Source organism: Populus euphratica, unplaced genomic scaffold, assembly GCF_000495115.2.
Source record: "Populus euphratica unplaced genomic scaffold, PopEup_1.0 scaffold36.1, whole genome shotgun sequence".
In the NCBI taxonomy this organism is placed as follows: Eukaryota; Viridiplantae; Streptophyta; class Magnoliopsida; order Malpighiales; family Salicaceae; genus Populus; species Populus euphratica.
The window spans coordinates 1,113,882-1,126,094 of NW_011499908.1; the positions used below are offsets into that span (position 1 = coordinate 1,113,882).

The 12,213-nt window shown below is 32.0% G+C and overlaps 1 protein-coding gene and 1 long non-coding RNA gene across 2 annotated transcripts; one reads left to right on the top strand and one right to left on the bottom strand.

Annotated features, from left to right (window-relative positions):
* On the top strand, positions 1 to 866 carry LOC105133685 (uncharacterized). Its single transcript, XR_843846.1, has 2 exons — positions 1 to 185; positions 396 to 866. It is a non-coding gene; the product is annotated as an uncharacterized LOC105133685 (long non-coding RNA).
* LOC105133684 (protein PAT1 homolog 1-like) lies at positions 727 to 8,274 on the bottom strand. Its single transcript, XM_011037774.1, has 5 exons — positions 7,838 to 8,274; positions 6,452 to 6,594; positions 5,270 to 5,326; positions 3,907 to 3,982; positions 727 to 3,102 (listed from the first exon to the last, which is right to left on the bottom strand). The coding sequence occupies exons 1-5, from the start codon at positions 7,887 to 7,889 to the stop codon at positions 1,061 to 1,063; spliced, it is 2,370 nt and encodes a 789-aa protein (XP_011036076.1). The 5' UTR covers positions 7,890 to 8,274; the 3' UTR covers positions 727 to 1,060.
* Positions 8,275 to 12,213: the final 3,939 nt, after the last annotated feature.

Consider the following 12,213-nt stretch of genomic DNA (forward strand, 5'->3'; position numbering starts at 1 on the left):
ACAGCCTTTCGTATCAACTTAAACAGGTGTAAGGCTCAAATTTCTGCTTAAACAAACAGAAATTCTGCAAATGAAAGAGAAGCAAACAATTCATGGTGAGGAAACATACACTGAAACCCCAACATCAAAAGAATTCCGCCCGTGAAAGATTCCACCACCACTTGAAGCTAATAAGCACAAGACACGCAAGTGAGGTTCTGACTTAGCGGTGAGAAAGGCTTATCCCCTTCTTCTGCACCTGGATTCGAACCTCACCATGCACGCCTGTCACCCCCGCGGTGCCTTGTTCACTGGGCTTGCAGGATGTTCAATGAGCCATGGGGATTAGTCGTGGTACGCGTAAACTGGCTCGAACACCCCACGTAAATTAAAAAAAATAATAAAATAAGCACAAGACACGGAATCAATGATGTGGTAAACTAAGTCTAACAGTTTCTCACAAATGATAGAGAAATTGACTACATTTACTTCAGGACTTCCTGTCCCCTTTATCTGACAGAACATTTCTTGCACCTCCACAACATTCGCAATTTATTACAGAATTTGAATGTCAGTTCTGACTGATACATGCTCCAACAAGTACATCCATCTTGATGGTCCTGAACATTGGACAACTCTCTTCACTACAACTTCCTTGACTTCCAATGAACAAGACAGATCAAAATAAAAGGGAGTGCTTATCCTGTACAATCTATCCCCTAAGCTTTAGCTTTTGTTTGCCAGGAATTACAACATTGAGCATCAAAATAAAGCTCCTTGGAAGAATATAAAATGAAAAAGGACATCCCAGTCACCATCTCCCATGTATATTTTCCATCATGATACAAATTTATGCATATGACTTTAGGTTTAATGAGATTGGAGTCGTTGATAATCTTTTAAAGGAAAATATTAAACAGATAAAGATGAACCCTTGTAAAACCAGACTCACAATAAAGGTGAATCTCCGCCAGTCCCAAGCTCCAAAGCACATTAGTACCATTTTAGTATCCAAATAAGCGTTGTGCTTGATATACACAGAATGGTCATCCAGTTGCAGTATCTTTAATTCTTTCCTCGCTCAACTCCTCACTGATTCAGAGTTTATGAGGCCACTATTCCCTGGATGTGCACTCAGCCCAGTGCTGGTTTTGCGTTGCTGCCCAAAATGTCTTAAGAGCTCCATCTGGCGGTCATTCGTATGAGGAAGGCAAGCTCGTAAAAGCTCAACAGGCATTTCTTGTTTTGTAGCTGCACGCACCTCCAAATCAATACCTTCTGTACTAGGTGGTGTCTTTGCATAGACTGAATGCAGTATGGTGTCATATTTAATCAGGCAGTACTTCGTAAGAAGATCAAAGAACTCATCAAATGATGCCTGCCAAAGAGCAAAATTGGGCATAGCACAGTTGGCAGAAGCCTGAGGACCATGTAATAGTTTACTAGCTCTTTCAAGAAGACATTTCAAAATAACTGTGGCCCCATCCCCAGCAGGACTGCCAAGAGGCCGAAAAGGTGGCTGCTCCGAAGAACAAACTACTGCAACCAGGCAAGCACTCAATGCATGAAGATCCATGCCATTTACACATGCAGAAACTGTCTTTGTGAGATTTGTAGTTGTGTCAGCTGCATCTGTATCCGAGGGAATGCCACCAAACAAAAATCTCAAGTGACGGAAAATAGCCATGCAGACAACACGGGTGAGTTCATTGCCAGGGAATAGAAGCTGAAGAAACTTGCAGATAAGCTTTTGACCCTTGGGAAGAGATACTAACCGCAGGAACACAATGTCATCCTTCGAGGCCAGTCCAACAGATTGGCCAGTTTGGCCAAGTGGGTCAACAAGCTGGAGTGATGCTGCCAAGCCTTCAAGCAAGTTCTGCCGCCTACGCCTGAGCTGAGCCCCACCATCCTGGGACTGATTACACTGCAGGAAACGATCAATATCATCTACATCAAGAAGAAGAGATAAGCTATCTTCAATAGTGATTCTAGCTGCAAGCATAGGTTCCTGTTCCAAAGGCCTCTCAGAGATTTGTTCAGAGTTTCCATCACCAGAACTAGGATAATCAACTTCAAGAAGGGGGCGAGGTTTCCGTATGGGTGGGAGAGGAATCTTCCCGAGAGCATCAAAATGGAGATGAGAATGCTGATCTGCACTGTTACGAGATCGAGAAGGGAGCTCCTTCATGTGAGATGGGCAGAAATTGTGTTTAATTCTTGACCCAGTAGATTTCTTGGCAAGAGAAGCTTGGTGGTAGTAATCATCTATATATGGGTCAGTGCTATGAGTGGCAGCATGCTGCATTTTCAGAATACTCTCTATTTCATCAGCTGTCATATGCTTGGATCGGAATTGCACCCAGCCACTATCACTTTTCTGACTACTAGTGTCAGATCCCTGCGAAAAGCGCCGGTTTCTTTGAGAGGATGATTTATGTTTTTGATCCCTGATATGCAATGATGAAGGATGGGAATTAAAGAAATGAGATTGCATTGCTGCAAAATGAGGCAGTGATGGTTGAAGTGAAGACTGCAGTCGCTGCTGTTGTAATTGCTGCTGTGGTGACATCAAATGGGCAGACATTAGGCCATTTTGATGCGATAGTTGTTGTTGCAAGATACTCTCTAAGAGCCTAGACTGATCTACATGTAACAGACCAGCATGATTAAGCCAATGTTTTTGTGGCCTATTATTAAAAGAAAGGCCAGGAGACATGATCTGGGGCAGATTTCCACCATAATGCAACCCATGCTGTAAACCAGCCAGATGAAGATTAGAGTTGGACAAAGGAGAGAGGTTTGGAGCAGACAAGTGCGACTGCAGTCCACCAGCACGAGAAGCAACATTGAGTTGGTGTGGCGAAGCACCAGGTGGGGGGAAAGATGTGAAATTTGATTTGGGTAAATGAATTGGTTCACTTGAGAAGTGAGGCTGCTGCAGTGGCTGCTGGGGATATGAGGAAGTTCTGTACAATGGTTTAGATTCTGAGAAACGAGCCGAAGAAGGCTGGGGCTGTGATGACCATCTCTTGCTGTCCTGAGCATTTTCTGCACAAAACATTTGTTGATCTAACCAGCCAGCAAACTCTCCATCTTGTGCCCAATCAGTAGCAGATGAACCTGAAAAGAAAACTAGTATTAGATGCTATGGCAGGAGGCATACTTAGACACCCCTATAGAAGTAATGCTGACCTAAAAATATGTTACTCTGCAAACTGTTAGCCATGGTATGCTAAGTTGAAAGGTGGAAATAATCATGTACATTCTGGTTCGCAAAACACAACAGAAATCATTTGCACTAGTCACCAGCAAGTGATGTGAAGTATGCATGCATGCAAAATATCTTATTATTTCTTTTATTTCAAAAACTGGGAGACAAACAATGATCTGACACATCAGAAATTGATTGTACTGGATGTACCAGAAATTCATGAGAACAACTAAATCAATCTCAAAATGGTTAATGAAGAAAAAAACCATTTTAGCCAAGAAGCCACTCTCCATCTTACTGAAGAAAAGGCCTTCTGACCTGCATGCAAAGAAAAGGCCTTCTGACCTGCATGCAAAGAAAAGGACTTCTGCTAGAACTATTTAACCACTCACCAGGCTTGTGGAAAAAACTAAACAAAATCATAAAAAAGTTTATGAAAGGCTTTGTGAAGTCCATGTATTGGAGGAGAAAACACAAGGATAAAACATCCAATTCAACTTTCAAGCTGAAAACAAAGAATGGAAGGCATTTCCATTCAATATACTTCTTGGCTTAAAAATACACTAACAACAATTATATGAGAATTAAATCTAAACCACTGCATGGTCATCTCAGGACTAAGAAAGCAAATTTACAGAATATCAAGTCTAGGAAATTTCTTGATTTGGTGCAACAAGATAATGTAAACAAAATTTACAATTAATTGAACTCACTTTCCCTTGAAAATGATCCAGATCCTCTGTCACCAATAACTCCTGGATTTCTTGGTCCGGTTACAACTCTGTTCAACTATGCATTTGGACAACAAATTCACAAATCAACAAAAAAAAACATTAGAAAGCATCCCTTGATCCTCGGGTTGGATAAGTAACTCAAAATGCTTTTGTGAAATGAGTTTTGCAAGCTAGTAGTATGCGAGTGCATTGAGGAGGTCTAAACAAGGAAGGATCTTAAATGCCTCTGAGAGAGGATGAACTGAACATACATTTTCTGTTAGATGAGTTTTGATAGACAGAAAGCTAAGTGTCATTCAAAGGAAAAGAAAATGAGGGGTACTTAAAATAAAATAAAAGGTGTAATGTTTGTGCTTAACATCAAATAGAGGCAATATGTCTCATCACAGAGCAGGGTGGAAAGATTTGCTTTTGATCAAGGTTGGAAAGGGGAAGAGAGCAGATCTTGTGTGTGTTAGTTGTACTGAAAATCACCGGGTGGAAAGATTTGCTTTTGATCAAGGATGGAAAGGTAGAAGAACACTTTTGACACATTTACAATGTTTGTGGTGATCTGGAGTACCTGGATGGACCAGAATTCAAGAATATTCAAAGACCCAGTCAAGTATAGGGTAGAAAGATTGGTTTTCTTAGCCTTCTCTAGCCTCTATGGAGCATTGCTTCTGCAGAATTTGACAAAATGTCTTCAGCTGGCTTTCAGTGACACTAAAATACTTTCATTTCATTAATTTTATTTATATTTCTCGTATTCTTCTATGGAAATGACTTTTCTCGATCATGACAATTTTTCTTCTCTCATTCTCCTAAACTCTAAAATTTTTATCAACAATTTTTAAGAAAATAATACAAAATAATATGCTCACAGATCAAGGGAACAATTGACGCCATAGAAGGGGGTCATACAACCAACAAATAATGCAAAATATGTTCACAGATCAAGGGAACAATCAACGCCATAGAAGGGGATCAAATGCCCCTTCCACCTTTTTCTCTTCCTCAAACTTATAACTTAGCATCTTTCCATTTTACTCAGGCAAAACCATGAGGGCCCATTAAAACACTTCGTTTTGATACTTTTAAATTGAGATGCATCATAAAACCAATTAAACCTATGGAGCCCAATAACATGCAGTTTTTTTAAGCTCTTAACAAACATGTTTCCAAGCTAGCTTTTGTGATTCTGATATCCAAGTAACAATTAACCTTGTAGCAAATGTGTAATGACTAAACTTATCGTCTTAATAAACAGAACATATTGGAATTAAATGAACATGTAGAACTCATAAAATAGTATGTTATACACGTTAAATTACCGTATAAGTTAAAGAAAAAAGAATCTAACCTTCGCAAAAGTACTTGCCAGATCATCAATTTCAGATAAAGATCCTAAACTTACACCCTGAAATCAAAGAAGAAAATGAAAAGAACATGAAAAAAAAAATCAGTCATTATAACAGCAATCTGAAGTTTCAATAGTGCAGCATCTTAATTATGACTCAGCTACATGATTTCATGGTTTGATTCTGATAGACTCCTTTTTCATAATGGTTAATCAGGAATCTCTCTTTTCTCATTAACTAGAAGTTACATAAATATTAGATTTTGATAAGAGCAAACAACAATGGACAATAGTTGGCTGCAACAGAACAGAGAATTATCAAACCAAAAAATAAAGGTTTTATCTTTCTTTCTCAATAACCCTTCAGATAAGAGTTAAACAAATACAGAATGGACACTGAAATAATAAAAACATAGGAAAGAACAAAAGTAGCTGACCCCAAACAGCTACACTTAAGACTTTGTCAAATTAAGCAAAGAAGAGGCCATTCTCCTCTGCCAGAGTACAAGGTCTACAGGCTCCTTTTTCTAAGATGACTACATGAAGAACATATAAATTTTATTTATGAAATGAGTGATTTTTTTTTTATTTACATAAGTCACATATAAATTTTCTTTCATCCACAAAAAAAATATGGACCTAGAAACTTCATTTGATACACATATAACGATCATTTATAAAACTACCATTAAAACATAAAACTATATATCAGCACCTCATATGTTTTCAAAGGAATAATTACCATGCAAAATCAAACTATATATCAGCAACCTCTTATGTTTTCAAAAGAATAATTACCACTCAAAAATCAAAACATATAAATGTATCACTAACCTTCTATGTTTACAAATGCCATAATTAGCTCAGTATTAATCTTTTTTTAACTTAGACTGATTAACTTAAAACTTCTGGTTTAGTAATGAAAGCGCAGTGACAACAATCACCCCAAGTTTCCAAGCTACAATGACAATTAATTACTATGTAATAAGACCTTAATTGATGTCTGCATCCAAAACAGTACACATATTGTACATATAATCAAACAGATAATACAGGTTAAACAATAAGCAAATTAGGTTAAATCCAGCATTCAGGAATTGAAAAAAAAGTTTTCAGTACAAGAGTAAGGGTGAGAATAAGAGTGAAATGGATTACAGGAGACACAAAAAAGAAAACTATTCTTACTTCATCTCTATCAAACAAACGATACTCATCATCGGCAGGTCCAAGCACAGGATTGTCACCTTCATCTTCTAAACCACCCAACTCCACTTCTTCCACATCATGTTGACCAAAAAATTCATACCGTGAAGCATCAAAGAGTGCACCTGAAAGATAGTTTGAACAAAAAATTATGTGAAGTTTTAACAGAAGTGCATGCTTGAGCACACACGTCCACATAAATAGGTAGGAAAACTGAGTTATCTGAATTCATCTTCAAGGATATAACACCAAATTGCACCCTAAACAGAGGAGTAAAAGCCAAGGACTAACAAGTACAATAATATGCATCAAAAGAAGGCCCGATGCACATCCAATAAAACCCACTACTTCACAATTTAAACTCTACTTAAAAAATTAGCTCGGATTGACAGCAAATGTGCAGCAAGATAGGATTTTCTTCCTTTCATTTTTTGTGGTTTTTAAACATTGATCTGATATGATGTGAGAGCCTGAAGGAGTTCAAGAAAGTTCACAACAGAAGCTGGGTATGTTTTCAGCCACAGCATACATGAACATGATTGCATCACAGCCATTCTATCGAAACACAGGGTACATGACTATCACACTACCAATCCAACCTAAAATCCCAAGATTAAACAGAAAAGAAAAGCAACAAAACATTGAAATTTAAAGCTCAATATTCATTGAAACAACGAAAGAAGAGAACTTTTGATTAAACAGAAAAAACCACAAACTTCACAAGCACTAAATTTAAGCATATTCCCAAATCTAAAGAATTTATCCCCAAGCTGAGTGTTTTCAGCCATAGCAAACATGAACATGATCACATCACAGCCATTCTATCGACAGGGTACCTGACTATCACATTACCAATCCAACCTAAAATCATGAACTATAAACTAATATTCACACAATTCAGAACCAACCTTATTCCAGTTTTGCAACTTTAATCACAAAAGATCACATCTTGCTTTGCATTACAAGATTAAACGCAAAAGAAAAGCAACAAAACATTAAAATTCAAAGCTCAATATTCATTGAAACAACAAAAGAAGAGAACTTTTGATTAAAAAAATCACAAACTTCACAAACACAAAACCGAAAAATAAGCCCTAGACTAAATCTAAGTACATTCCCAAATCTAAAGAATTTACCCCAACCAATAAATAAAAAAAGCAATCTTTCTTGAATCCCAAGATTTTAGCTTCAATAAAACTCCCTTTAAAGTCCAAAAGCTCTCTTCTTTTTTATTCCATTTCATCTCTCAACATCCACAACAAAAACCCTTATATCAATTCCCAAAAAGAATCAATCTTTCATCTAATACATAAAATCATACACAAGAAAGCCAAAACCAAATAATTAGAGAGTGAGGGAGGTAAGAACCCGAAGAAGAGTCAGTGAATTCCTTGAAATCTTTGCCATCAGATCGCTCCATATTTACAAAAACCTGCAAACAATCATAAAAAGAAGAAAGAAAATCCTAGATTTCGAAAAGAGAACAACTTCGTTTCACGTTTTCAACTGGTAAAGAGAAAAGAAAAAACCCTAAAAGAAGTGAGTGATTTATGACTCACTCATGCAAAGAAGGGGCAGAGCGTTTAAGCGAATGGCATGGAGGGGTAAATAACGAGAAAGTTAGGATTTATTTTGAGGGAAAGAAACCCCTCTTTCGCAGACAGAGAGAATGAGAAGGATTATTTTTCAGCGTCGAAGGAGAAGAGAAAAGGAAAAGAAGAATGGATGACTCTTTTTTCTGCCTTGTGGAGTATACATACATGTGCACTTCGAGAGATATACGGTTAGGTTTTAGAGAGATTATTGGTTATTATTTGCAAGTTGGTATTGCTTTTTTCCACCTTTTTTCCATTGTTACGAGACGCGGTTTGAGCATTGTTTAAAAACTCGGACTCATATGGCGGATCATCCCGGTTCTGTGCCAGTTTGGTTAAAAATATATTAAAAAAAAAAGAATTTTATAGTCTAGGTTAAGAATTTTGGTTAACTTTTTAATTTGATCAATTCGGGTCTCACTAATGCTTGGCCGTCAATCTATTAATTTATAAAAAAATTATTAAAATAATGTATTTTATTTTTTTAATAAATTTAAAACGGCTCTTTTAGTTTGTAATTCCAGCATTATCCCAGATTAATTTTAAAATAAATTTCAAAATTATAGGCTTGAGCACCAACTATTAAAAAAGATATATGAATTATTATGTTATTTGATTAATTTTCGTCAATTATTTTTTATTAAACAATATTATTTTATTTTATTTTATTTCTCATAGTTGACCTAATGAGTCAATGTTTTTTTCTATTCACGTTAAAGTTACGAGATCTATTACTTTGTAAAAGAGTTTGGATATAAGCAGACTCATTATAGTCACTAATTATGAGATCTATGTGACACGCAATTCATAATGGGTTGGATAGTTTTTTTCAAGCATAAAAATAATAAATATTCAAATATTTTCAATGAATCTTTTTTACCAAAAAAATTCTAATTATAAATTGAAAAGTTAATACATATATTTAATAATTATCTTAAATAAAAAATATAATCAGAAAACTAAAAAATAAATATGAATCGGAATATTTAATATTGTAACACAATTTATAAATTTGGTTGTGATTAATAACTTTGTTTTTATAATTAATTATTTAATTAATTAAATAATAAAAAAAATGGACACATGATACAAATAATTGAATAAAGTTTAATAAAAACATTATCTGAGGTTGCATCAAAAGAAAAGTTTACTACGACCATAAAAAAATGTTATAATTTTATATGAAAACCAGATAAAAGCTAAATGATATTTAACTAAAAAATAAATTAAAAAATAAAAAATAAATATAAATCTAAATAATTGATTTTAAAACCCGAGTCATGGATCCAATTATATCTAATAACTTTGTCTTTTGAGTTATATTTTTATTTAATAAAATAATAAAAACAAAACACAAGTCATGGACCCAATTATATCTAATAACTTTGTCTTTTGGGTTAGATTTTTATTTAATAAAATAATAATAAAAAAACCACACACAATAAAATAATTAAATTAAATTAAAGTACAAAAAAATTAAGCAGGGCTACATAGAAATAACATCTACTAATATAAATATAAATATGTAATTTTATTTGTAATCTAGATAAAAATTAAATGATTTTTTATTAAAAAATCATTAAGTTTTTTTAAATTTATTTTAAATAATCTCAATTTAAATCAAATATTTAGTGCGTTAAATATTTAATTGGCTAGACATCTCATACATATACTAAATTAATTTTTATAATTAATTTATATTTAAATAAAAAAATCAAAGCTAAAAAGATAAGACATCTCATGCATATGCTAAATTAATTTATATTTAAATATAAAAAATTCAAAGTTAAAAAGAAAATTAAGCTTCTAGTCTCACTTGGCCATCATGTCTAGCATATTAACAAATAAGCAAATAAGGCCATACATGATAGCTTGCGAGGCCAGGCTTGCATGCCTGAACACACACACAGATATATATATTTAAAAAAAAACAATTATTATATTACTTGTTTTTATTTTTATTTTTTTAAAAAAGTAAATAATTCGTCATTTGCCTATCTAAAATTCAAGCATCATACTTAACAAATTCATTTATCAACTTATTTCACCTAAAAATACTTAACAAACATCTTTAAATATCAAAATATAATTATCAACCAAAAAATATAAAGTAAAATAGTTTTTTATTATCTCTCAATCTCCATCTATTATTTCATGCAATATAAATGTTCAAAAACACATCAATAGGATTCATTTTCAAATGAAATTTTTTTCTTTCTTTCACAAAAATCCAATGACTTTCTTCATCATTTCTCGCGGTCATGGGTTGAAAAAATAAACATAATGGACTTCTAGGTTTGAACTAAAATTTTAAAAACTACAAAGATTGAAAAGGAAGAAAGAGAAAAATAGTTGGACATAAAATTACTTTTCCACATGAATTTAAGATTGTTGACGTGAATTCTCCTTTTTTATTGGAATATTTATTTTTTAATAAATTTTTAGAAATTAATTATTAATTTGATCGTTGAATGTTGTACTTGATAAATAAATGAGAGTTTTGAAAATAAATTTTTTTATGCATACATGTAATTACAAAAATTAAGAATTATGTGTATTGATAAATAAAAAAAATAACATAAATGATGAATAAAAAATAAAATTGAAAACATTAAAAGATAAATGTAGATTAAGAATTTAATCTTGTAAGACAAGACTTTTACCTTGCTAAATTTATTTTGTCAAAATATCTTTTTTATTTAATCAAGTAATGATAGAAATAAACACATAAGTTAAATTGATTGAATAAAATAAAATAAAAAATATTATGCAAGGGAGTATATATTAAAAATATTATTTGAATATAAAAACTTTTTATTCTAAAAAACTAAAGTTCATATATATATATAAACAAGAAAAACCTCTTAAAAAATTACATGCATGAGAAAAAAAAAATATAAACATCAATTTAAAGATGTTATCTAATTAAAATAAAATAGAGAAATGATATTAAACTAAATATAAATAGTTTTTTAACACACACACATATATATATAAAAGAAGCATTAATATTTTTAAAATAAAAATAAAATAAAATAAAAAAAGACCAGGTCAATTGGTATGACTCATTTATTAGGTCCATGCAAATATCCTCTTATTGTTTTCATATCATCTGCCTTAATTTTTTTAGAAAAAAAATAGATAATATATTATTTAGATTTGTCCAGATTCTCGCTATAACAATGACAGGAAAATCAATGCTTAATATTTTTTTCATCTAAAACCTTTTTTCAAACTAATTTTGGATACAAACTCTTAAAAAACACCTTAAAAATCACAATAAATTTATTTATGGTCTGAAAATATAAAAAAAATTCTAAAAATCAAAATCAATATGAATTTGGATATGTTTTTTTTTACAAAACTTAAAGGTAAAAAAATATTTAATATGAACTCTAACCATCAAATTAAATCATTTTGTACCAATACTAATAATTTTGATAGCTTAAATAAATATTAATAGCATGTTTATCTACCGTTATAATCCAATAACCTCACTTTTTTCTTTTTCAATAAAAACTTAAAAAAAAAATTTATATTAAAATTGAAAGCAAATATTAAGGTACTAAAATTATATAATTTATGTTATTTAAAAAAAATAAAAACTAAATTGTATTTATTTTGAAATTTCTGAAACACCATTCATATATAATGTCTTTATCATTATGATCTATGTTCTTTAATTAATTAAAAAATCAAAAGTAATTAGTCTTTAATTAAAATTAAATGGTTCAAAATTAAACTTCAAGGACAAAAAAATTATTAAGAAATATGCGTGAACAGTATCTACTCTACAGTTAAAATCCCAAGCCTTTTAGATTTTTACTTGATAATTTGTCAACGCGATGAGGGTCCTTTCATGTATATTTTGACACTGTAGGTGCTATGCAACGTGCGGAAAAAGTCTGGATTGCTTGCCTTTTATTTCTCTACAAAAATAAAACACCGACTAAATTAAATACTTTTTTATTTGATAGTAAAAAATATAATCGGATTATTTTATGTATCAATCAAGATTAAGTTATTCTTTTGATGATTCTAGTACCTTGTACTGGCTTAATATATTTAAAATAATTTAATAATTTCCTCTTAATATTAATTTTAAAAATGTGTTTGAGAATACAATTAAAATTATTTTTAATTTTTTTT